The sequence below is a fragment of the Passer montanus genome, unplaced genomic scaffold (assembly GCF_014805655.1).
Source record: "Passer montanus isolate IOZ18808 unplaced genomic scaffold, ASM1480565v1 scaffold76, whole genome shotgun sequence".
In the NCBI taxonomy this organism is placed as follows: Eukaryota; Metazoa; Chordata; class Aves; order Passeriformes; family Passeridae; genus Passer; species Passer montanus.
In genome coordinates, this window is record NW_024372813.1 from 1,002,102 (window position 1) to 1,027,883 (window position 25,782).

The window sequence follows — 25,782 nt, forward strand, 5'->3', positions numbered from 1 at the left end:
ATGTTTATGCTGTATTTTATTATGAATAAGATTATTTAATGCAGGCCTTTGTGTACAGTACTGGGAAATGTATGGCTTTACTCCCTGGATGCAAAACAATTTCTGGGAGTCTTAGTAAAAGACATGAAGCAGTGAGAGCATGCAGGACAATCAGAAGCCTTTCTTAAAAAAATTAAACTTCCAGTTTAAACAACTGTTTGTGCACTTCAAAAATCTCAAATTGCACATGATTTCCACCTTCCAAACTAATGCTTAAACTTTTCCCCCCAGTAAGGTCAAATACCACTCAACACCACTCTGCTGCCAGCCGTGGGGCTGCCTCAGCCTCTTAGCAAGAACCAGACACCAATAACATCTCACTCTGCAAGAGGAAGGGAGATCCAAAAAACCAGATGCCTACGTTGATAAGGAATGACAAGACCTTCAGGAAGAACAGACACTCTGCAGTTTGTATCTCAGTGCAAAAAGGGTCACTGGACAGGAAATAAAGTGAACGTGCCTGGTGTGGGATTAGGCAGTCAGCAAAACCTCTTTCCATTCATGTAAACTGAACAAATTGTACAAATTGTCTCTAGGATATAAGACATGAGAGAATTCCAGGCTTGCATCTGGTTTATGGTATTTGGCTTATCACATGTTTCTTGTCAATGAGAAACAGGCTGGAAATGAAAGACTACAGCCCTCCCCTAAACCTGTCTTTTCCATTCCTCCAGCAAGTGCTTAAAATCTCTGACTACTGAATGCACCTGAGTACCCTGTCATATTCCAGTCGTGTTAGACAACGAATTCTGCAGCAAAACTCTGTCCTGCCAAGTAAGTGTAACAATAAAAACCCCCAGCACTGAAGAACAGAAGTTTTACTTCATTTACCTCTTAGATCCCTGTTGAAATCATGAAGCCTACGAATTTCTCCTTCCAGTTTGTTTCTCATGGCTTTTTCCAGGGCATCCCGCTTAGAGGATGATTTCTCCAGGTTTTTGTAGGCCTCTGAAACTTGCTGAATTTCTGTTTCCAGCTGCAGTGGAAGTGAAAACAAGCACTTACTATTTTTCACTAACAAATTTCATTGTCTCAGACAGAAGATTACTTTGTCTCAAGTGTTCTTTATTGAGGGAAACCTACACTTATACACTTAGTAAAATAAAGTCTCAGATCCATGATGCATCCCTCTATGGAAAGAATACCAGTGGCTGAATAATTTTGCAATAAAATATGCTTTATCCTTCCTTTTAGGATATGCTTTATCCTTCAGTGTAAAGCTTCTCTGATCATCCAAAGCAGGAAGTTCACTCTTAACTCTCCTTTCTGGGCATAATTTGCTATGGAAGTGTGGATCCACACCACAGCAAACCCCATCAGCACTGTCTACAGCAAGTGATCAACAGGGAGGTGGAGGGAAGTGCATTTGTATCTTTCTGTCATTACCAGGAAGCTGTCAAACAATTCTCTCAAGTATTTCCTGGCCAGAAAAATTCCAAAAAAATACAATCAAACAAACACACATCCCTGGTAAGAGGTAACATGGGGAATAATGAGTGTGGAAAGCCACACTGGTCACCTGAACTCAAAGACAAGCAGCCACTCATTTTTCTGGTGCCAAACACTGCTCAGTGCAAAAAGCACAGCAAGGCCCACAAAGTCCTAAATTGCTAAGCAGCATCAGCCTTTCCACAGCTGCAAGGCAAAAGCAAAGCTGACCTGCTGCCCAGCTTTAAACCACTGGCCATCAAGAAGTTATTTCTGTGAGGCAGCATGAAAATACCTCCACACATGGACACTAATAATGGGTCTCACTGGGGTATTTCCTTTTAAATGTCTTAGCATCATTTATTCTGCTTGTTCCATAAAGCCAAAGGTGGCAAATAGCTGGGTCCAAATCAAGACATTAAGTTTTCATGGAAATTGTGTGGTGTTGAGAGAAGGACAAAAGGAATGTTAGTCCCAGTCCTGCAGTCCAAATGTCTTCAGTGTAGCCACAGCAGCACTACTTGCCCTGCACACTGTGGTGCTAACCAGTTTTGTAGCAATGTCCCCTGTGCCTCCTTGACTGGCTGTGGTCTCATGCCACCCCAAGCAGGCCCTTCCTGCAGCTCTGAAGTCTTTTTGGGAAAATGAAACCTGCTGCTATCCTGGACAAGCCTTAACTTAGCCATGCAAGCCAAGCAGTCAGCCTCTTCAGCAGCTGAGGAGGATGTGCTTCTGAGCATGGTCAATGAACTGTTAGCAGAAAATTGAAGGCTTTGATTCCATCCCCTGCCAAAGTTAAGCTAATGCCCAAAGGCACAGGACACAGACTAATCAATCTGCATACGAAAGACTCTAAAGTACATCATCAATCCCTTCAGCAAAGGAATGTAACACTTTCAGGTTAAATGATTCAATTAGGGACTAGACCAGAGACAGGAGAATGCCTGAATTCCACAACCACCCACCTTCTGCAGCCGGGCCACTTTCTCATAGCACCCATCCAGCTCCTGCCGGAGGGACCGGTTCTCCTCCGACAAGATTTCCACCATTTGCTGGGCCCTGGACACGATGGCAAAAGGATCCACTTGCATCTGCTGGTAGGGGGAAGGGATCTGCTGGGCCCGGGGCATCATGGAGTAGGAGTCGCCCTGCTGCTGCTGCGGGCCCAGGAAGGGCTGGCATAGTCGGTACAGATCTCCCTGATGGACTGGGTTGGACAAGAAAGGCTGCTGGGTCCGTGGCAGAATGCCAGGATCTGCCTGGCTGGGAGTCAGAGGTTGCTGGTGCTGGGAAGGGGACAGCCTAGAGGGTGGTGGAGACTGGAGCAAAGTCAAAGATCCCAGGGATGTCAAGGAAGAAGTTGGGCTGTGGTGGTGAGGTGGTCTCTGTTGTAACTGCAGCTGCACGTCTGGGTTCTGCCTGGAAAACAGAGAGCACAGGCTCCATCACTCATGCAGAGGAAGGTGCACAAGCCCAGGGACAAGGTGTGGAGCTCCTGTGCACAGGTCTTCTGACATAAAAGACTCAAGTGAGGCTTTATTCCATTTTAGAAGTCTGTTTTTAAAAAGCATTTCAAAATTCAAATCTTTAGCAGAAATTTTATTCTAAGGCAGCAATGGTGTTTCCTCTTGAGACTTTTTTTTTCACAGAAGTACTAAGAGAAAATACATCAACATCTACTGGCCAAAATTATTTTCCTAACTTTTCTCCACACTTTGTGGATAAAACTATTTATTCTAAGGCCGCAAAGGTGTTTCCTCTTGAGACTTTTTTTTCACAGAAGTACTAAGAGAAAATACATCAACATCTACTGGCCAAAATTATTTTCCTAACTTTTCTCCACACTTTGTGGATAAAACTGCTCAACTAAGGACTGCTAGGAACAGGCTCCTTTGTTCTGGCCTTAAATGTGCCACCTGTCATCGAGAAAACAATCAAATTTTTTCTGCAAGCCAGGATAGAGAGTTAAAAGCATTGTGTAAGCTTGATGCTAGCATTGCAGCACAACTTATCTAAGCTTTCTGAAACATCAATCAATAAACTGCAGCCTGGTTAAATGAGACAAATAAAGGACATGAAAACCAACCTAAGAATCAGAAGCAGCATTTCATTCCAACCTGCCCTGTCCTATGCAGTAGGTGTGTTTACTGCTCCTGACAATAACCTCTGCAGGCTATCAGAGACACATCTAACAATCTATAACATGCCTGAGTCCACCACAGAACTGAATCCAAGCTACACCCTCTCACATTTATTTCCCAGGCTCTGGAGATCCCCAGCTCAACTCCTGCTGCATTAGCCAACTAAGAAATCTCCCTGAGAACACTGTGTGGATTTATCATGCTTGGATGACCTCAGGAGGTAGGATTTGCTTTCTCCTCCAAAAACATTCAACCTTTAACTTCTCTGGATGTTCTTTATTCTAACAGTTGAAGTCCCTCCCTCTCCATGCTGCAGCCAGTCTCTTCTTGAGCATGGAGCTCAGGCCAGAGCAGACCCAGCCTGGCAGCTCCTCGTGTCCTGAAACACTCCTGCTGCTCTGACAAAATTCCCACCCTTTGGGATGCACTTCAGCCTGCAGCTGGAAAAGCACACACTGCTGTTCCACCTGGCCAGAGCTGCTATAGAATACCCCCCTGGCTGCCTGTGCTCCCAGGAGGGACTCGTGCCCTGCAGAGGATGGACAAGGCAGCTCACAGCACCAGGAGCCTTGGAGGAGCTCACAGCAGTGAGCAGGAAGCTGAGCTGGGAGCTAAAGGGTTACATAAAATGCTTCTGAGCCCAAGTGCAAACACTCACCACCATCCTTCCTGCTCTCCAAGAAAGAAGGAATCACTCCTGGTACCCACCACTCACATCTGGCAGCAGCACAGGGGAGTTCAGCTCTCAGCCCAGCACAGAGTTCACTATTTCAGCATCATGCCCTTCATGTCTCATTGCCCTGCTTCCCTGCAGAGAAACCTCCAAGCTCCCGCTCAAATTCCTTAATGGGGAAACAAATCTAGCCTTTGTTAACTAAGAAAAAACAAAGAGTCATTGCTCTAGATACTGTTTCTCTCCCTCTCACATCCAGGTGACTGTGGTTCCTGCCAGCAGCATCATTTCAGGAGCTGTATTTCCCCAGAAATGATCATTTGCAGCATGAGGATTTCAGGGGTCATGCAGAAGAGTGATGTGCAATTAATTTCCTCAGGAATGTTCTGTTTAGTAGCAGCAATTTGGTTCCTCTCCTCCCAGGGGGGCAGCTCTACTTATTGTTGCACTGATTTCATTAACTTCATTTGCCAGGTCTCATAATGAAGAATGAGGCAAAACCATCACAGGCCATGCTCAAGGTCACCTGGTTTGTCTCAGGTGGTTTCCAGCTGCTTTCTTAGCTCACACAGTTGTGTGCAGAGTTAAAACTTTGCATCCTCACAAAACACTCATCTCTTTGAGTTTATTCTTTACCTATCACCACAGCTCTGCTTTGATGTTGCAATCAATTAGGGAATAACCTTGCTGTGACACTTCATCTGTGATGACCTACAGAGTTAGATCAAAAAGAAATGCATTGCCAGTCTGCCTCATGGGTGCAAAAAAACCAATTTTGAACGTACAAAACACTCTTTTCCAGTCTGAAAACAACCTGGAGCAGTTACTCAGGGAGACTGGTGTCAGCGAGTTTAATCTTAAAAGCCTCATGAGGATAATTTAGATGCCAACATTAACAATTTGAGCTATTTGACTAAAACCATCTTGTTATTCTGTCAACAGAGACCCAGTGGCTGAACCTTGCCATCCTAAGCACCAATGAGATGAACAAAATGATGGCCAAAGAAACACAACAGCAGCACTTTAATTCTGAAGGGCCAGTGGAAGTGACATGCCTTGTAATGATCCTTGGTTTTTTTTTTACCTATTGTACAGAACAACTCTAGGAAATCATGGCTGAGTATTTCTAAACAGGATACATTTCCAAGAATTCCAGCATCTTGGCACTCACATCCAAAGCCTCTCAATCTTGAAATTATACCAATCTTGTGGGCTCAAGCTAGAACATGAGAGCTTGGCGCCTCTAGTTCTGTGGCATTACTAACAGCATTAGGGCTTCCAAAATGTCACAAATGCATTTATATATCCAGCAGAACGAGACAGCACAGCTGGGTTAATACATCCTAGAAAATGATATTTTAAAAATATCATCTTAAAAAAATATATTTAAAAATCCTAGTAACCTCACAGTGACACCAGCCTTTTTAAGATCTTGCATGCAAACTTTTACATACACATTCAAATAACATTTTGGCATTCCCACTACTTACAGTTTTGTCTTATAAAATACTTACATACATTTTGTGGGTAAAAATTACCTGGCTCTGGGATTTCTTTATATTAACAAGAGAAAAGAAAAATTTATTTCCCTGGTAAAGCAATTTGGAGTTGAGAGAGTCAGAAAGGTAAATTAACACAATTTGGATTTTTCACGATTTTTATATTACACTGCTAAATGTGAAGGTAAAAATGACTATTTGTGTCACTTAACAGTATTGCTGATAAAATGGTAGCAGAAAATTCCCTCCATGAGAGAATGAGTCCTCAGGTAACCCTGCAATAGTAATCACAATTTTATCTGAACCAACCACTTCAGAAAAAATGCAGACTCTCAAAACACATATACAACAAAATTACACAATCTCCTTCCATTTGCCTCAGTGTCACAGAGACCTGAATAAACCAAATGCAGGAGGAAAACAAAATTCAGAGCAATTACCCCTACAAGTGTTTGAAAGCTGACTTTAAGGGCCACTTCTCTGTGCAGCATGCAGGGATTTTTGCTGTCTGCATGGACCAGAGGAATACTCCACAGAGGCCAAGCACAAACCTGGATTTTCGGCTCTGCAGGCACCAGGGTGAGCTCAGCTTTTGGGGCAGGAAGGCAGAGGCAGGGAGGAGGGCAGCTCTGCAGCCATGGGCGCTCAGGCTGCCAGGACAGAGGGCACACACACGGCTTGTGACACAGCAGCACAGTGGGGACGGCAGAAGGGACCAGGAAAGGGACCAGGAAAGGTCTCTTCTCATTTAAGGTTTTGTCTAATGCCTTCCCAGCTTCTCCTGCCTGTTTCATGTTCAAGAAGCTCCCTTCCCCTCCCGCACAAACCAGGAAATGCTGCCCGCGGGAGGGAGCAGGCTCCACTCCATTACACAGCCCAAATCAAACCCAGGAATTTTTGTTCTGCTGCCCAGTCACACCTGATTAGCCCCCTCTTTGATGCTGCTGAGGGGAATGCAGTGCACGGAGTGATTTACTAATTATGGGACAAATTCTGCAGGCCTCCCTCTCAAAAACTGTCTGTGAAGTCGATGGGATTAATCACCACAGCAGGAGCTCAGTCACTTGGGCTTCAGACAGAGGATGGCGCTTGAATCAGAGAGACGAGGAGCTTCCTCTGCACCTAAAAATGCATCAGACAGGGGCTTCCTCTGCACCCAAAAATGCAACAGACGGGAGCTTCCTCTGCGACTAAAAATGCATCAGACAGGGGTTTCCTCTGCACCTAAAAATGCATCAGGCAGGAGCCTCCTCTGCACCAGCCCTCACTGTGCTGCCACAGGAGCCCCTGCAGCCCCAGGACACAGAGCACCCGTGTTTTCACTACCAGTGCTAAAGTGCAGTTGAAGTACCAGGGAGAGAACCCAACTCTGGAGCTTCACATGTGACCAGGCCTCTTCTAAACTTTCTTTAAAATTTCCGAATAACAGCAGAGATGCCTCCGGCATGCCCGGTATTTACATTAAACCAACATCATTACCAACATACACTGTTCCCAAACTTACACCGCCCAGGAGCAGGTGAGGCAAACTGTTTGCAGACTGGTTTAAACTTACCACACAGCCCATTCCTTTCCCAGACTGGGGAGGGTGAAGCATGAGAATGCTGTGAATTCCCCAATGTTTATCTTGCTCAACGAGTTTTATTTAACCGCATCATTAGGTCACCCTCAAATTCCCCCGAACAATGAGGGGAAAAACCCGCAGAAAAGGGTGTGGCTTCGGGAGCAGAGAGAAGGGGCTTTGTTTCCTTGACGCACAATTCAAAAAATGCACACATTTACCAATCCAAAAGAATCCCGATAAAGGCCGAGCCGACGTGCAGGAAAGCTGGAGACTGCAAGGACGCTCCCGGTGCGAGGCAAAAGCTCTCCCCGGAGCTGTTTGCCTTTAAAATCCCCACACCATCACCCAGCTGCACCTTTAGCAACACAGAAGGTTTCTTGTCTAAATGACAGTTTCTCTTACAGCATGTGGGAGAGGGAGGGGAATAGAGGACTCGCTCCCTTCCTTTGCTACGCTGCTCTGTAATTTATGGATTAGTCTTGCAATTGTTCTACTGCTCCAGCATTTGCCTGCAAAGGAAACCTCTCTTCTGTGCAGCTATTTAGGTTAAAAAGTAACCTCATTAGATTCCCAATGCTTTGAAGACAAATTTCAGTTGCTTCCCCTACTGGAAACCTTGCCAGCTGAACCTTTCTCCTCCCCCTCCTTCCCCCCACCATGTTCTTTCAAAGCAGCCAGGATCCATCCAATACAGACAAAAATCACCCTGTCTAGAGGAGCTGACTGTTGGCGTGTTTTCAAATACCTCTCCCTTGAACAGCAAGCAGGCTACATCTCACTGCATATAATATAAAGGAGTATTTCTGATGCAGCAGAACCAGCGAGGAGCTGTTTCCCTGTCCCGTGTGCACAGAGGTTTGAGGCCTTTGAATTTGCAAAAACATTTGCAACGAGCTTCCACAATCATTACCCCCCCTAAACCCTTTACTTCCCCTTTTCCTGGCCTCTTTATTATTTATTTAGCCAGATCAAAGGGCCTTTTCATCAGGCTTGTATGCTGCTGAAGTCATTTCAGATCACAAACAATGGTGGACAAACTCTGAAAATAGCTCCTCATAGGGCTAGGAAGGTTCTGAGCAGATTCAAACTCCCTAAAGCTCAGACTCTGCTCCCAAATACTGACTGGTTTCTCCATGCTCCCCTCAAAATGTGCAAACACAAATTCACAGAGAACTCTCCATTTATATCCTCCCATTGCTCCTCTGAATTACCCTTTTAGCTTCAAAATGAGGCCAAAATCATTACACAAGATCCCACCTGGTGTCAGGCAGAGATGAGATGGTATGGGAACAGGTAAAGTGAAGCTGGGGTTTTAGCCCACCTTAATAAAACTTCATCTTCCCACATGAACATCAGTGTTTGGCTCAAGCCAAATCCAGCTCCTTATCTAGAGGGAACCAGAACAGGCTGAAATTTCAAATGATGCAAGAAAAACGAGCAAAAGCTGAACAAGCAAGCCTGGGATGAGGCACAAAGCATATTCCATTTTCCTCTCCAACACTCAATCCACTGAAAATAAAATTCTAAAAACTCTACAGGAAGCTCAGAGGTGATTTTTGCTACCTGCACCATTATTGCTTTCATTCACTTTCTCCTTTCCTATTTGATGCAGTTTTAAGAAAAATCTTTTGTCTGGCAGATGTAATTAAAGAACAACTTAAGTCTTGCAATAAGTAACTGCAAGTTTCTACAATGAATCACACCATAACTTTGGCTTTTGTAGCAAAGCTTTTGTGAGGCTCTGGAGCAGCAGCATTGAACTTCCCCATACCATAAAATCAAGTTGGCTTGTCTTGGATCTCTTTTTTTTTTTTTTTTTTTGTAAAAAAGCATCAAGCCTCTCTAGTCAGCTACTGAAGCAGGTAGCAGTCCTTCCAGATAGTCTGCAGCTGAACACAACATGTCATCTCACACAGTGAAGATGAGGTCTGTGCTGAAGGGAAACCTGCCTCATGAGTGAAGGTGACGGACTGAGTTTTATATTGTCATTCCCTACGTGGCTGTCACAGGGCTTGTTTTAAGGTCTCTCTTACCTGACTGAGCCATACTCAGGGGGATGCTGATACCTCATCATGGGCCCATCAGATCTTCCCTGCTGGCTCATGCGATGGTCACTATAGAAATGCCCCGAGTCCTGAGGTTTGCAGTTCATAGACGGGGTGGACACGTTTTTGTAAGGGTACTCCGGGGGAGGCCCCCGCTGCTCCATTCCTTTCATGCTGGGCTGGGAAGGGGGCTGCACCGAGTTCTTGTAGAACTCATTGGAGCCAGAATTTTTGTAAGGGTCACTGGACTGCTGGGGAGAGAGCGGGGACAGCGGGGAGAGTGGCGCGCTCGTGACGGGTGCGTGGGCCTTGACCCCGCTGGTGGCCAGGGACAGCTGCATCAGCCTCTCGCTCAGGGAGCGCACGTGGCCTTGCTTGAGGTCCTTCAGTCCTTCGTCCTGGTGCACCTTCCCCGGGCTCACCCGCTGCACCGTGGGCCGCCCCTCAGTCCTCATCTTCTGGTTGGTGACGCCCGTGACGTAGAAGGCGGCCCCGACGCTGGCGTGCGGCTGGCCCCGGAAATACTGCGACTGCACCTTGGCCTCCTCGTAGGTCGGGAGGTCCTCGCTGTTCTGGAGCCGCGGCGAGAGCTGCTTCTCCATGATGCTGTTGTCCACCTGTATCTCCTGGCCCTGGGGCTCCTGGCGGGCAGCATGAGTCACGAGCTGGTGGTCCTGGGAGCTCAGCCCTTCGTTCTGAGAGGCCGGGCTGCCGGTGCTGCTGAAAGGGGGGGCATTCCCTGTGGCTTGCTGGTGTAAGGCGAGAAGGTTGCGGTTGTCATTTGGGTTCCCGTATCGGAGCTGCTCCTGCAGCAGGCGCTGTAAAACTGTCGTAGCTGCTTGCTCTTCTGAATTCCTCATCTCAAACTGTGGTGCCTTTTGGGTGGAATGTAAAAGCTGCCCTTGACCTAAGGAAAGGAGACACGGTTATTAGCGCCTGAGTGGATTGAGGGAGAGATATTCAGGAGCAAGGGCTTGAAATACGGAAAAAAAAGCAGGTTAGATTACCAAAGGTTCCCATAACAATGGGGGTCATCAAGGCCCACGGAGACCTAAGAAGGACGTGCATGCCCGGGGGGCAAAGCCTCAGAAAGGTGATGAAAGGTGACTTGAAAGTTTATAGGCAAATCAATACGCTGCAAGCCGTAGGGATGCGTGCCAAATACCTCAGACAGCATCTCGGGCAAAAAGAAGACGTGGAATTCACAGGATGATGTAAAAATCCTGAAACCTGTTTGCTTTATACTTGGAGTTACCAACAGTGAAATACACTTCCCATATTTGTAGGCAGACAAGGACTGAAGTGTGAAATCAGCAACTTGTCAGTTTTAAGGGAAAGAAAAAAACAAAAACGAGGCCCATTGAGATAGCATATGGTTCAAAAGAAGTAAAGAAATCTCTCGGCTGGGATAAAGCAATTCATGAATACCTAGTTAGCCAGCAGGTTTTCAGAGTTATGAAATGCCCAGAGTGAGATCAGCACCTCTTCTCCCTGCTGCAGAAAACCCCAGGCACGGTGCAAGTGAGGACTCAGGAACTTCCTGCTATACAAAGGCAACCAAATCCTCACACATCTAAATATCCTCAGCGGAATGCATGCAAATGCAAGGGGAGGAAAAAGAGTTTTCTGATCTAAGGAACAGAAAAAGACCTCTGAGTGGCAGGAAAAAACACTGCGTCCCAATGAGAGAAACACAAAGAGCCAATGTCAGGCACATCCTAAGTACAGATTAAGCCAGTGACCAACAGCAATTACATTTTGCTCAGTCTCCCAGCGGAGTCAGGAGTGTGTCATGGAAACTCAGGCCCACTGGCTTTGCCTGAGTTGAAATATCAAAAATTAATGATACCTTTGAGACATGTAACTGAAAGCAGAGCTACTTTTGAGCTAGAACAGCTCAGAATAGAGAGTGAGCCTCACTCGCTGGCCAAGCTACAGCTCTGCCCTGACAGCAGAACGTGATGGTGTTCTAGCATTTTCTTTTGTCACCTTTTTTCTGTATTGCATTGTCCCTTAGAAGAAGGTAACTTGCTCCCAAACAGTTTGTTCTGTAGCAGAACCAGAAGGCCTGAAGGGTCTTTGTGCTGCATCTCCACAGCCTCCCCATCTGCTCCCTCAGACCAGCCAACCCTGCAACACAAGGACTCCCACTGGGCACACAAAAGCCTTCTGCAAATCTTAATGAAGAGAAAGTTAAAATCCACCTCATTCCAGGCTGCCCACCACGGCAGGAATTCAGGCCCTGTTAGCTGACCTGGAATGTGACTCCTTTGAAATGCTGTTTGAAGTGGCACATACCTTTGTCCTTCACTTGGAGTTCCCTGGTAAGGAGGAGCAGTTCTGCCACATGGGGGGATGCACTCAGCCTTCCTCCTGCAAACCCAAGATCTCCACTCAGAGATGGCTTCAGGCTCCTCTTCAGCAGGCCAGATCACTTGATACTCTCCTCGCTCCCAAAATAATTCTGAGGAAAGCATTGAAAACATAATTTTAATCAGTAGATGAGACCCTCGAAATAATAAACCATGGCCCATATTTCAGATTTTCCTTTTGTAGCTTCTTGTTTTCTCCCAGAGCCCAACAATTTTGATCCCTTTAGGATGAATGAACCCCCATGTCCCCAGCAATCTACTCCAGCTGCTGCTTTAATCATGACCATTTCTGCTCCAAGATTAAATGCTGCCAAGTAATGCTTTGTCCCATCTGTGCCTCCAAGTGAAACAGTGATTAAAACCCGTTAATTCTTTAACTCCATTGTTTTATTTTTTGCTCAGAATGAAAGCTGCAGCACAGATGAGGATGCCCTGTGCTTATGGCTCCTTTGCCAGTGGTGCTGAGTATTTCAAACTGTGTCAGCAGAAATCCTCTGCTGGATGGTGACACAGTGAAATGCTTGATAAACTTCAACACACTGTGCCACAGAAATGACTGTGAGAATGATCAGTTTGTGAATATTAGCTTTATTTTACAGACTGGGAAAGTCAGGGGAAGAAAAGGACACGGACAAGAGCTTATGCCAGAAATACATTGCAGAGCACAGCTCTAATTCCCAAAACACTCTTTAATTACGTTACTTTTTTCCTTCAGAATATGAAGCAGTAAAGAAACCTTAACCATTGAGAGGAGAAGCAGGAGAATACAGAACAATGTGCATTTAGAAGAATGCTACAAGAAGCATGTTACAGGAAGCAGTTACTGAAGGTGTCCTAAAGAAAAAAGCAAGCAATGCAAAAGATGTGGAACATATTTGTGCACTCAGTGTGTTCATACTTTAAGGAAAGGCAATGGAAACAGAACTAGCAAAACTAAAAATATTCATTGATAGGTATAATTTAACTTAATTTCCTGGAATGTTGCAAAAAATAAAGTGAACAGATGTAGTGAAGGAATGCAGACGTGGATACTTCTGTCTCTGACTTATTACGGCACAAATCCACACCCAACAAAAACTATCTCAGATCTGCAAGTTAAATACTTGAGGTGTCAACAGCAATTTCAAGGCACATGAACAATATCTAAGGAGAGAACAAGGCAGTGTTGTGTGGTGTGGTACTTCAAGATGGTGGTTGAAAAAAGCAGCTAATGTCAAATTCTTAACTGGTGACTTAGCTCGAGAGGGATATATTGAAAACAGCTGCCAGCAAATATGCAGTAAAGAACCTTTAAACCAGCCATTAAAGATAGCAGATAACCGGAGCAATTTCTAGCCTCTTTTCTCAGTGTTGCACAACAGAAGTTAAGGATTCCTCATCCCCCTCACACCAGAATCATCACTGACTCTTCTTTTTATTATTTTTTTTAAACCAAGCTACCCTGAGCAACCCTTTTTATTAGAGTATAAAAAGGCTTTTATTATGCAATATGATGCTGCCTTTCCACCCAAAGATTTCTTTTGTCTCAACTGGAAAAATCTAAGGAGGTGGTGGGGGGGATTGTTTATTTTTTTAATACAAAGATACAATCCAGCTTGAGATTCTGCCTCTCTGCCTTAAAGACTTTTTTTCAACAGACAAATCCAATCTGTGCATGTTTAACTCCTTCAAATGCTCCAGGAACCATTTCACACACAGAGCTTCACTCCTCAGCACCACCAGCTCATTCTGCTGAGCTGATGGAGGGAGGGCACAGTTCACACTGAAAACATTTGCTGGAACTGAATACTACTAATTTTAGTGTGGGTGTAAACTAGAAATCAACCTGGTAACCCAAAGCAAAAGGTGGGCTGAGATACAATATGAAGATATTCTGGCCAACAAATCCGCTTTCTTTAAATACCAACTGGTAGCCTATTTTTTCCAGTTTTATCCCATTATTTTTAATTAACAAAGAAAATCTTGTGCAACTAACTTGGGTGGCAGCATTCCTGGAATCTGCTTTCTGAGCAGGCTGAAAACTCCTGGCAGAACCAGTGAGTTAACTTTTCTATGAACAAAACACAAAAATGAACAGTACAATCGGTGCTGAAGCCCATGTGTTATTTATTTGGACACCAAACTCTATTTTTTGTCAGGCTCTTCCAGCAATTTCGGATTTCATTGTGCCAAAGATGGAAATTAGTGAGATGCACTGGAAAACTTGTCATGATAGAGCTGGAAGGAAATTAGGAAGGTTCTGTAAATACTTTAAACAAACATATTTGGGGGTTTAGCCTACATCTATTAGGATTGATAGGGCTGAAATCAGACTGCCAACAACTCTGCCAAACTGTATGGATTGGATGGTGCACTCTCCAGAGCCACAAAGCCTAGAAACACCTTTTCCAGGGGAAAATTCAGGTTTAGATCAAATCTCATCCAAGCAACCATGGTGAGATTTCCCAGGCTGAATCAATATTGCAATTTGTGCCCAAGCATTGCAGCTCTATCATCTTACACCTCATTCTAAACTCTGCTCTGAAATTACCGCTGGTAATTTGAGGGAAAAGCTCAGGAGGACACATCAGAACCTAGAGCTGGCAGAACACAGGAATTGCAAATAATGCTTCACCATGCTGAGATCAAGAATGGACACAAAATGGGGGTAGTGTAGGTACTATTTAAGGAAGAAAAGCCTCATGTTTGCAGGGCATTGTGCAAAAACCTCAGTAGCTGAGGCTTCTGACTTAAACATCATGTAATTATGCACAGGAACCTTGCCAGTCCCTCGTGAGGAAGGAAGATTAATGAAGAATTTAAAATGATAATACTGCCAGGCTGTAGGGAACCAAAGCAGCACATTTCTGTACAGCATGCAAATATTTTCCAGCATTATAAAAATAAACAAGCTTAGACAAGTGAGCAACTCACCACTGTTTGATGAGTGGCTCTAATGCTATAGCTCAATTAACCTGCATGGAGCAATAACAACCTCACAAGCAAAGAGAAGCATCTTTCTTTAGCTTGTGAAACAAAGAGGAATGCAAGAGTCCCTGTGAGGACAGCCTGTGCATACTTGCCCAGAATTACTGCTTAGCCAAGGAGCTAATTAGCTTACACATCAGGTGGGATGGGAACAGGTTCACCATCTCATCAGGGCTGCACTACAGTTAAGCACTTTCAGTTTTACTCCTCAGTTTTGTGTCACTCACACCTGAAACAATCCAGTGTCAGACTTCCAACTCCAGCAGCAAATTCTGTAAAGCAGTTCTGTGGTTTCTTAAAGGATGTGCTCGTGATACTGTCCATCCTGGCCGGCAGCAGAGGATGGGATGCTACCAGGAAGATGAAGTTTTCAGCTGGTTTTTAGGTGCTGGGCTTCCTTCAGACTGACCTGCACTCTGTAATAGAGGAGGAGACAGGAAACTGTGTGGAAAGGACCAGCTGTGAGGTCCCTGGGCAATCCTCCCATGCTGAGTCAGCCCTGGGTAATGGAAACACTCTGCTGCTCCATGGCCCACGCAAAGCCCAGCAGGCTGATCCCTGATCCTGCAGAATTCACTCAACCTGTGTCGTTGGAACCATGGCTGCTCTGCACCAAGGCTCGCTTTGGAGTGGCTGGGAGCATCAGGGACTCAAAGGCAAGGTCCCAAATTACTTAATGAACAGTGGAGGTTATCACTGAATGCTGTTTGCTTCCTTCCAGCCCCAAGGAGGAGGAGAAGGGAGAGAATACACACCAGGCTAGTCCTGGAGAATAAAGGTTCCCAACGTCTGGCGCCAACACCCAGACCTGCAAGGCAGCACTCAACAAGCCCCAGCGTTGTGAGAGCACCTCAGCACCTGCTCCTAACCAGGAGGAGGTTCCAGACTCAACCCTAAACACCTCCCCAGCTCCCATTCAAGCCTCCCGGCCCTGCCTGCCTCCATCTGCTGCCCGTGGCTCAGGTGATCCCGGAGGGTGGCACCGAGCAGGTGCATGGAGTGCTGCCAGCATTACTCATCTTCATTCCAGAAGGGCAGAGTCACCGGGCAAACGAGAAAAACTTCCTTCTTTTAACGAAAAACAAGAACAATGTCACCCGCAGGGGGGCAAATAAGATGCATACCCATTGTATTAGATCATCGTGCTGCAGCAATGAAAGGCCAGGAGAACAACCAAAGACTGGTCCCGGTTTTAACAACTCTCCCTGCCAAACTGAGTCCACCTGACCAAGGATTAGACTGTCCCTAATCCTGCCCCTCAAACACTCATGCCACTGAGAAGCCTGGCAGGCCTGAAGAAAAGGCAGCAAGTTGCCTGGCCTGGCTGGAGATAAATAAGTCAAGATATCAACATGGGAAGATCCCCTCTAAATTACATCTCAAAGGAAAAAAACTGACAAGACCTTACTTGACCTTTGAATTACTGCTCCCCTCACTAAAAAGTATCAATTTCTTCACAGGGAAGTTCCTATAATCTTCACCGACATAATTTAGGCTTTATATTGCAAAGGAAAAAAAGAATAAACACTTACAAAGCCCAGTATAAATAGGAATGTGTAGTGGCGTTTAAGCACTTTGAAAAGAATGCTTTGGGATTTCAAGTTCCTCCCTAAAATTTTAAAAGTGACAGGAGCAGGACAATTTATTCTGAATATGCCAGTCTAATAGGAAAACCAGCTATTTTTATTGAGAATATTTCTACAAGAAGACATCACACCACTCAATTACTTGAACTGTTATGCAGCACTACCTAACACTGCTCACACATCTGCACAGTCACAACCCTTTAGGGGCAGGTACTGTCATTTCTGCCTAATTAATGAGACACAAATTCCAGCAGAGGTAATGGGAGCTCTGCTACCAACCCCAGAAAGGCCAAGATCTCACCTTTTAGATGTCTCCTTGCTAAAATCAGCTCAAGCTCACACAGCTCCAGCCTCACCAGGTCTCATTCCAGAGGGCTGCCTCCCAGCACAGAACAAGCAAGATTCATCTGCCTCAAACTTCAGCGATTTCCAGTCACTATCCCTGCAAAACTGAGGAACTGCTGCAAGCCCAAGCTGCAGTTTTAATTCTACATCAAGCTTTGTTTTGTGTTTTGAGAATGCTCCACTTCTGGCTGCTGCTGGCACTCAGGCAGCGCCCTGCTTCTGTCGTCAGCAGCCCCTGTCCCACAAGTATCCCAACTATGCCTCAGCACCAGTTTCATTGCATTGTGTGGTTTCTCCATTCCTTCCCTGATTTAGTCCAGGCCTCTCCTCGGGGCTCTCAGATAATGAAAACCATGTGAGAGTAAAATGTAATCTTCAAACACGCAAACCAGTTTCATGTGCATTATCAGAAGGGAGCAAAATGTTGACAGTGCATCATTTGTCCCTACAGATAGGATCAGACTCTTTTAATTGCTGCTGATTAAAAAAAAAAAAAAAGAAAGAAAAGATTGGAATCACCATCTAAGTTAAAAATAAAGTCAAAATTTGAAGCTAAAAGCTTAAGCAGTCCTGAAAACAATAGAAATACGATCCTCAAAGAGATATACCCATTTTGTGCCACCTTAAGGTAGTTTTTCCTCATATGTCAGTTGTGACATCCTGAAAATTTATATCATAAGTTGACACAAATAAAAAAACGTAGGTGAAGGAGGATGCAGAGAAGAAAACAACCACTATGGCCTAACTTTAGCATGGAATTTTCTGGCTTTTTCCAGCAATACCACAATTTAAACTATTTTAAGCCCCCATATGGAGGAGCTCTTCTTATTTCAGAAAGCTGTTTCACAGAATTTAAAGGGACTAACCACAGAATCCAGAAACAGGCAGGAATGGCCCCTCCTTTGGTCTCAGGTCTGCTTTTCTTTCCTTTAGAAACAGCTAAAATACAGGTAAATTGCCAGTTATCAGCCAGAGATGCTGTGGGCCAAGGAAGGGCACAAACCCAGTGCAGCACTGGGACAGCCCAACACCACTGAGAGATCTCAGTGGGTACCATGGGTTAAAAATATGAATTAAAACTAAAACCCTACAGAAGATCCAGCCCACTGCATTTTTAGACAGCAAGGATGTTATAAAAGTGGTTTTGGTGTTGTTCTTTTATCATAACCACCTGGGCTTTTCATGTGCACCTTGTAAAAAACCTTTAATTACCTATAAGATGATTAATTGAGCCTCACCACCACACTGGAAGGAAGATATTACTCCATTCATTTTAGCACAGTGGTGACTGGCTAAGTCTTGGCCTATACTGATGTTTTTTGTTGCCACAACTATGTCACTCAGGGAATTGATTTCTTTCAATGTGAGTATTCCAGCAACCACTCTAAAACAGATGCAGTTACAGTAGGAAATAATTGGTTTTAGGTGTATTGCTTAGGAAACCTCATGTAAACCATACCAGCACGACTTCTGCCTTGCTAATAGAAACTTCATCACTGCTAGGAAGATTTTGTGTAGCAAGCACAGATCCTGCCTAAATAGATTGGGGATGTTGGCACCCCAGGGCTTGTGCAAGCAGAAGGCAGAGGAACCCTCTGAGGGTTTTCTGCAGCTGGAGAAGATATTTCTGCAAAGGGTCCTCAGCAGCTGCAGAAAAACAGTTAAAGATTTAGAGCCCTAATGAACAAAATGAACTTCACTGAGTGCACAGAAACCAGAGGTAACACACTGGAGCACAAATCCAAGGTGATTAACCTTCCCTGCTCCCCTGAGAGCTCAGTCAATGCCAGCAGGGCTTGTGCAGGAAATGCACTCAGCTCTCCTGCCTGAGGAATGCAGTGCCAGAGCCTCTCCAGGCAGGAAGAGCTGTGCTGGGTCTCCCAAGGGAGCACATCCTGCAGTTTGCCTCCCCCAGCACCACCCAGGCCCTGAGCTCCATCCCAGCCTGTTGAGACTGCTCCCTCCAAACCCCCTGAGCAGCAGGGGATGGGGCAGCAGTGTCCCACACACAGCTCCTATTGCCACCCCTGCTCCCCCAAATCACAAATCCACTGCGCTTTCAGCACTTGCTAAATCCACTCTTCCCCCCAGCGGTTTCTAAGCTTTTTTATAACTTTTTCTTTTTTAAAGAAGATCCAAGTGCTCCACACCCAATCCCAACTGGATGAGAGCAAAAGCTGCTCTTTCTCATGTAACTTTGGAGGGCTCTTTCCTGCCTGCTCTCCACAGATCCCTGATCTTACCCAAGGAAGGGTGGAACAGGCTACATAATGGCTCTTGTCTCTTCAACCTTCATCATTTACAGTAAAAAGTGTTCCAAATTTGTTTTTACCCAACACGAATCTCAGCACTCAGCTGTGATGACTCCAGAAAATTCCAGATTACCACCTCCTTGTGCACTTCCACAGGCTATCCCAGGATCCCAGACTGGTTTGGGTTGGAAGGAACATTAAAATCCATCTTGTTCCAACCCCCCAGCACAGGCAGGGATGCCATCTCACACTGGTTTTAAGTTCTGGCTCTCCAAAAATACAGAGGAGGTTTCAGCTTTGTTGCTTTTCAAAAAGACAATGGGAAAACAAGGAAGATGTATTTTCCCAAGCCCCACAACAAGACAGGCTAGCCCCAGTATGAAGCAATCAAATTTGTTTCAGCTGAACACAGAACCACCCAAATTAGAACAGCAGGAAAAGTCCACCAAACCCTGATGGGAACAAAGTCACTGAAATGTGGAATTACTTTCCTTGAGGGTTACAGTAAATAATCCTAATATATTAAGTAATTCTTTCAAAAAACAAGTTGTGTAGAGACACAAAACGTTTTAAAGAAAATATTACCGTGACACAACTCTTAGACAGGGTCTTACAAATGCTAATTAATTCATTAAGCAAAATCCTAAACTGGCTTAATTCATAAACATTCATATAAGAGAACTGTTCAACAACATTTTGGTCTACAATTGGACACTGTAAGTGCTTTGCTAATACAAATAAGCCTTTAAAAACCAACTTTATTGGATCAGCAAACTTTTTTGTCATTTACACAAAGTCTGGTTCTGTACTGTGACCAATACTGATGAGCCTTAGCCCAACAGTGGTTACCAAGGAAAATGACCAAAGACCTCTCCAAACTCCCAAGGAATTTCAAATATTTAGTATTAAAAAAAAAAAAAAGGTTATTTTAAGCTGAGACACAACCAAACTAGACAACAGTCATTCTCAGAGAGGACGAGAAAGTAAAAAAGCAACAAGTCTGAATGGCAGCATTTATCTCTGAAGCCCTTCTGCAGGACCAAGAATGCAGAGTGCCTGCCAGGAGCAGAGGAGACACTGCTGTGGGGACAGGAGGGAGCCCTCACTTCTCCAGGGCCAGCCAAGCCCTGTGGGAGCTGCCCAGGACAAGGGATGACACATCCAAAAACCACCACCAGGGATGGCCACAGCTCCATCCCAGCCACACTCCAACACAAGTTCCTCCTGCACCTAAGCTGAGCTCCTCACACAAACCTCTCCACTCTACTAAGGCAGGATTTTAAAGCTTTGAGGGGTTTGTTTCCACAGGCTTTGAATTCTGTTCTCAGGGTTTTGGGGTTTTTTTTAATTAATATTTCATTTTCTATTCCTATTCACTCCTCATGCACTGAGCTACTGTTGACATCAAATGTCTGGTTTGCCCTGAATGGCCATTTATACACAAGTAAGTTTTAAGTCTATTCTTATTTTAAAAACTACATCCAAGTGTCCATGTAAACACAAATTCCACCAACCACAAAAAACTCCTTTCATTTACAGCATTGCAGGCAAGTAAGAAAGATTATATTGCATGTTTAAAAATTCATTGCTCCTAGGAACAACTTCACACTACTTTTTCCCAAAGTTGTTGGATCTTTTTCCTGTCCTGAAGACATTTCAAGGCTACTCTGGAGAGCCAGCTAACATGCAAGATTTGGATATCTGCTGATATTTTAGAGTTCTCCATACAGCCCATTACTTTCACATGGACACAGTTCCAGTATCAGATCTGTCCAAAGCATGGACCAAATGCTTTTGGAAAGGGTGAAGGTATGGCCATGGAGGCTGCAGCATGAAGTTCTTCCTGTGGCCAGCACTGCATTCCAGAGCTGCTTGGGAATGCACTCTCCTGTATAAAAGGGTTTAACAGCTCCTGCAGCCAAACTGGACTCACAGGGCAGGTAGGTGCCTGCTCTTTCATAAAAGACAATGATTTAAGTCTACAGTATGATGCTGCTGCCACATATGGAGCACGTGCAGAGAGAAGATCAGGCACCAGGGTATGTGGAAGCCTAACCTAGAAAGTACCTACTCATCAGAAAGTAAGAAAAGCAGAGAATTCCTCAAAGGAATGGGCTTAGAGAAATGGGTTGTGGCCCAGATTCAACACAATGGACTAAATCACTTTGACAAATCCTCTAGTGCTTCCTGCGAGTGTATAACCCCAGCAACAGGCAGTTTGGAACACTTCTATGAGGAACCAAGTCCTCTCTTGTATTTCAGTGGATAGAAGAGGAGAAAGAGAGCCTGGACCTTATTGCCAATCCCAAGAATGGCTGTTCTCACACTTTTATAAACACTTGGTCTCCATGGAAGGGGGATACCTAGCAGCAAACATTGGCAACCAAGGACATTCCACTCCCACTGTATCGTCCACAATAGCAAGGAGGGAAAAAAAACCCATAAGGCTGCTCTGATTAGGAACCCTTCGAGAGGACTTCTTCAAAAGTGAGCGCCTGAAAATACCTTGAAATGTGGGAATGTGCAACAACAGCCAGATAGGGAAAAAACAGGCATGTTACTTTATTCTGAAAGCATTTACACTTCAGCCCAAAGTAGGAACATCCATTAATCCAAGAACATTTTGCCAAGAACAAGGTCATAATTTTCTTTTTAATTCACAACAGAACACTGCACACAACATGCTCTGCACCAAACAGAGAATCTCATCATTTACAAGTGTTTGGAACCAGGTTTTAGTTTAATGCATACTCTGAACTTGTAAGAACTTTATTTTACTGGGTTTTGTCTTCCCTGCAGGTCAGAGCTCTGCAGCTCTTTAACAGCCACTAGTAAGAGTGAAACAAAAAGTGCACAAGGAGTTCTGCCCCACAAGGGGGGTATAAACAGACAAATTCTTTCACTGCCAGAAGTATTTATACATTAACACACTCTTGGACTGTTGACAACTTCAAAATTGAAGACCTATTCCTGTGTATACATTAATACAACAATCTAAACCAAGCTCATATTTTACTCCACATTAAGAAAATTAAGCTTTAATGAGCTCAAATTTTCCTTGAGCTGTTTGCTCATTGCAGTGACTGAGCCCCAGCCAAGGAGTAAGGAATCATTGTGCTGAGCCCTAGGAAGAATTAAATAGTGCAAGTTGTTCTATCAAAATAACCACCAAAAAAAAATATAAATCACATTACACTCAACTGGAAACAAAAGGAAGGGCTAGAAGTGGGAGAAGCATTTTTGCTCTGAGAACTTGGGGGTTGCAAATTCTCAATTTCACTGTCATGGTTAGGAAAATGTGGCAGCAAAGCAATGCAACCTTATTTCTAAATAAACAAAAAGATTGATCAGTCTGCTGATGCAAGACAGACTAAAGAGAACTATTAAATTATCTCCACTTCTGGGATTCTGGCTATTCTTTTGCAAAGTGAATGGCTTATGCTAATCAGGATGCATCTGAAATGCATCATTCAAGCCTTCTTGTGCAAATACAGTTCTTATTTATCCCAAAAGATCCCCACCAGCTGGCAATGTTTGCATACAATGTTAAACCCAACCTCAAGAGCCCATGCATTATGAGTCATTTTACACTTAAAAACATTAGGTCCCTTCAGAGTTCTCCAAGACCGTGTATCCCACGAGAAGAATTTCAGTGGAATTCAGCAATAATACACTATGTTACCATCCAACTTCCTCTAGCACAAAGAAGTTACAAGTTTTCTGTTGTTCGGTGGGTTTGGTTTTTTTTCCCTCCTAACAGTGCTTTTCCTCCAGAACATCTTTGGGGAAGGAACAAAAGGATTTGCACCAATCCCTTCTACATGAATCAAATATTTATGCTATACCCTCTTGAAGCACTTTCATCTAGTAACCTATGGAATGTGATCTCCTGACCTCAACACTCAGGCACGTCTAAATCAGCTGCCCTTTGAGCTGTATTAGAGGCCACAGAGAATTTTTATACATTTGTATAAAATCACAGGCACATGAAAACCTTGTGGGCCAGCTGTGGCGTTCTCTGCTACAAAGCATTCGTCCAAAGTGTGTTCTGGGAAAGGGGAATGCTTTGCTTGTCCCACGTTTATGGCACAATCTGATGTCTTGTGTCACAGGAGCAGGCAGGATGATGAACCATGCCATCAGCACATTAACCAGCCAGCACAATTCAAATCCAGGTGTCATGGCAAACTCCAAGCCCATGTCCCACCACATGGCCACTCTGTCCAGTTCCCTTCTGTCTCCAGCCCCCATCCCCAGAGCAGCCAGTGCTGCTGCAAAAAAACTCCAAAATCCAAAAGGCAAAGCACTTGTGGGATGAGCAGGGACCCCGTTCCCTCCATCTGGAAAGCCCACCCTTTCCTCAAGAAAAATAAATCATTCTACGTTGTCTTTCTGGTTCCCAGGAATCTTTGAAGGATGGGGTTATGTTGCAAATAAGTGTTCTGGCAGTAAAAGAGAGGGAGACCAGGTGTCCCAGATGAACCTGCAACTTCAACTACAGCACAAATTTTTCCAGGGTCAGCTCGTGACCCTGCTCCCTCGAGGAGCAGTCACTGAGGTAACCCTGGTGAAAGTCTGACCCAGAGATTTAACAGGGTCATGGGCCTGATGGTGGGGTTCATGTTTTCACAGCAGCCCTGAAAAACCTGAGTGATGCTGCCCATCGCTCACACGGGAGCAGCATGAGGGCGCAGGGAAAGCTCGAGAACACAGCTCTTGTGCTCCCACCCTGACATGGTAGAAAAGGCTCAGTGCCCTGAAAAAAACAAGCAGAAAAATGTGAGACAGGAGCCAAAACCAAGACCCTGTCCTCTGCCCCAGGATGGATCCTGGTCAGTCACTTGCCCCAGTCCCCCTGCAAGGTGCCCCACTGGCTGCTGCACCTCACAGAGGCTGAGGCACCCCCAGGTCTCTGAGGTCCAGCAGCTCACAGCACTGACCTGCTGCCTCACCTATTCCACTCTCTTTTCCCACACAAATCCCTTCGGGGAAGAGGAAAAAAAAAAAAAACCTTAAAAAAAGAAAGAGGAACAGGGAGCTGGACAGACCAATATGTAGCATTTCCTGTATCATCCACAGGAAAAACCCACGCAGCGGGGAAGAGCTCAATGTCAAGGCTGCTTTCACCACATGAACAGGCAGTTCCTCCTGCTGGGGGATGCTGTGTGATTCCACAGGGAACAATACAATCTTCCCTGACACAAGGAGTCCCACTAGCAGCCACAAAATTCCACAGGTCCTACCCTTGCAGAAAAGCCTGGTAGCAAAGAAGGAACGAGGAATGTGGGTACAGAGCTGGGGGAGAAGGAAAATGAGACATTCACTGTGGTATTATCACTTGTAAACCAGGACACACTCAGCACTTGGCCCCTACAGAAAGGAGTATTCTGCAAAATATGTTTCCCTGCACAGAGACTGGGCCTCCATCCAGTTATTATGTGCACATGTCCCTGCTGCGTTCTCAGCCTTACTTTGGGAAAAAAAAATCTCAAAACAAAGAAAACAACCCCTCATATTCACTGTGCACAGTGCCAAGCGTGCTCCTGACCATGTTCAATAATCTGTTAAGGCGTGCTAATTACGGGTGCAACACTTTTACACCTTGTGACACAGCAGTAAAGCACTTAATGTAAAACAAATTCCAGTGTGAAACAAGAAATCAGCCGATGGTGGCAGCCCTGTTTGCACGTGTGATACAGAAATGCACACAGATGCTCCTCTGTGCAGCACGACCCGCAAAGACAATCTCAACACGTGGATTACAAGCACAATGACTGCAATTATTTTCTCAAAATAAAAGAGCACCACAAGAAACTGCTGCTTTCAAACACGGCCTGACACCAACCCACTTCAGCGACTTCCACCGAGTTTTACTCAATCCAATTACACACAAGTACATCACTATTCCTTTTGGCAATTTACTACCACTGGTGAAATAGGTGGATGAGCGTATTTTGTTCTTTTTTTTTTCTTTTGCAAGATGAAAAGCAAACTTTACAAGAGAGAGAAGTGATGGACAAAAGCTGACAGAGAGCCAGTCTAGCTCCCAGGTTAAGGCTGGGGAAAGAATGCAGAGTCCCTTGCAGCATGAGCACATCTCTTACCTACTGATCTGCTGAAGACAAAAGGGTTTTCTTCTTTTCAGAAACTGGACACTTGTAGCTCGTTGGGTCAGTCACACAAAGCTTCCCTGCTGCCAAAGGTATTCTTTTCCCCCTCGGGTTTTTGTTGTTGTTGTTTGGTTTTTTACCCCAGAGAGTAGAGGGCAGAACAGTGGATTCAGCAGGGGCAAAGGGTGGAATTCGAGATTTAACGGGCTGGAGAACTGCAGAGCTCTCTCCAAAAGATGCTGTATTTCAAGGCGCTTTCATTTGCAAATCCTTCTTCATCCTCAGTGTCAATAAAACTGGAGGAGGGGGGAGTAAACTTTTTTTAACCGCAGAAATAAACCGGACTCCACAATACGGGGAATGTGATACGAACTGGATTTGCGGCTCGACTTTTTCTTTTATTAAAAATAAATATACTTTCAGAACAGGCAATCGAGCTGGAAGGGCGGGGGGGGGGAGATCAAAAAACCCCGGAGTCAGCCAGGACCTGCCAGGGAGGAGGATAGCGGTACCTCGAGAGCGGCAGAATAAACACAAAGAGGGGAAAGTCCGCGTCCCGGCGGCGGCAGCTCGGCTGTCAGTGGCAGCGCCGCCCGGGGCAGTGGCAGCGCCCGCGGACCCGGCAGCGAAGGGCGGCCCGCGGCATCGCGCCCGGGCGGGCTCGGCTGCGCTCGCTGCTTCCCCGCGGTTACCTGAGCGCGGCGGCGGAGCGGCACCGGGCGGGCTGGCGGCACGGGCGGGCTGGGCTCCCTCCCCAGATG

At 45.1% G+C, this 25,782-nt stretch overlaps 1 protein-coding gene across 4 annotated transcripts in view; it reads right to left on the minus strand.

Annotated features, from left to right (window-relative positions):
* The window catches only part of AMOT (angiomotin), a 60,016-nt gene that overhangs the window by 23,442 nt on the left and 10,792 nt on the right, over window positions 1-25,782 (minus strand). Inside the window, exons 1-6 of one of the 4 annotated variants that reach the window (XM_039731156.1) lie at window positions 25,714-25,774; window positions 25,016-25,317; window positions 11,688-11,853; window positions 9,378-10,296; window positions 2,433-2,886; window positions 871-1,015 (exon numbers count right to left, since the gene is read on the minus strand). In XM_039731156.1, the coding sequence (XP_039587090.1) occupies window positions 871-1,015; window positions 2,433-2,886; window positions 9,378-10,249 (1,471 nt within the window). In that variant the 5' untranslated portion in view covers window positions 10,250-10,296; window positions 11,688-11,853; window positions 25,016-25,317; window positions 25,714-25,774. Of the gene's footprint in view, window positions 1-870; window positions 1,016-2,432; window positions 2,887-9,377; window positions 10,297-11,687; window positions 11,854-25,015; window positions 25,318-25,533; window positions 25,775-25,782 lie in introns of those variants that run through there. The other 3 variants (XM_039731155.1, XM_039731158.1, XM_039731157.1) reach the window with 3 other exon arrangements.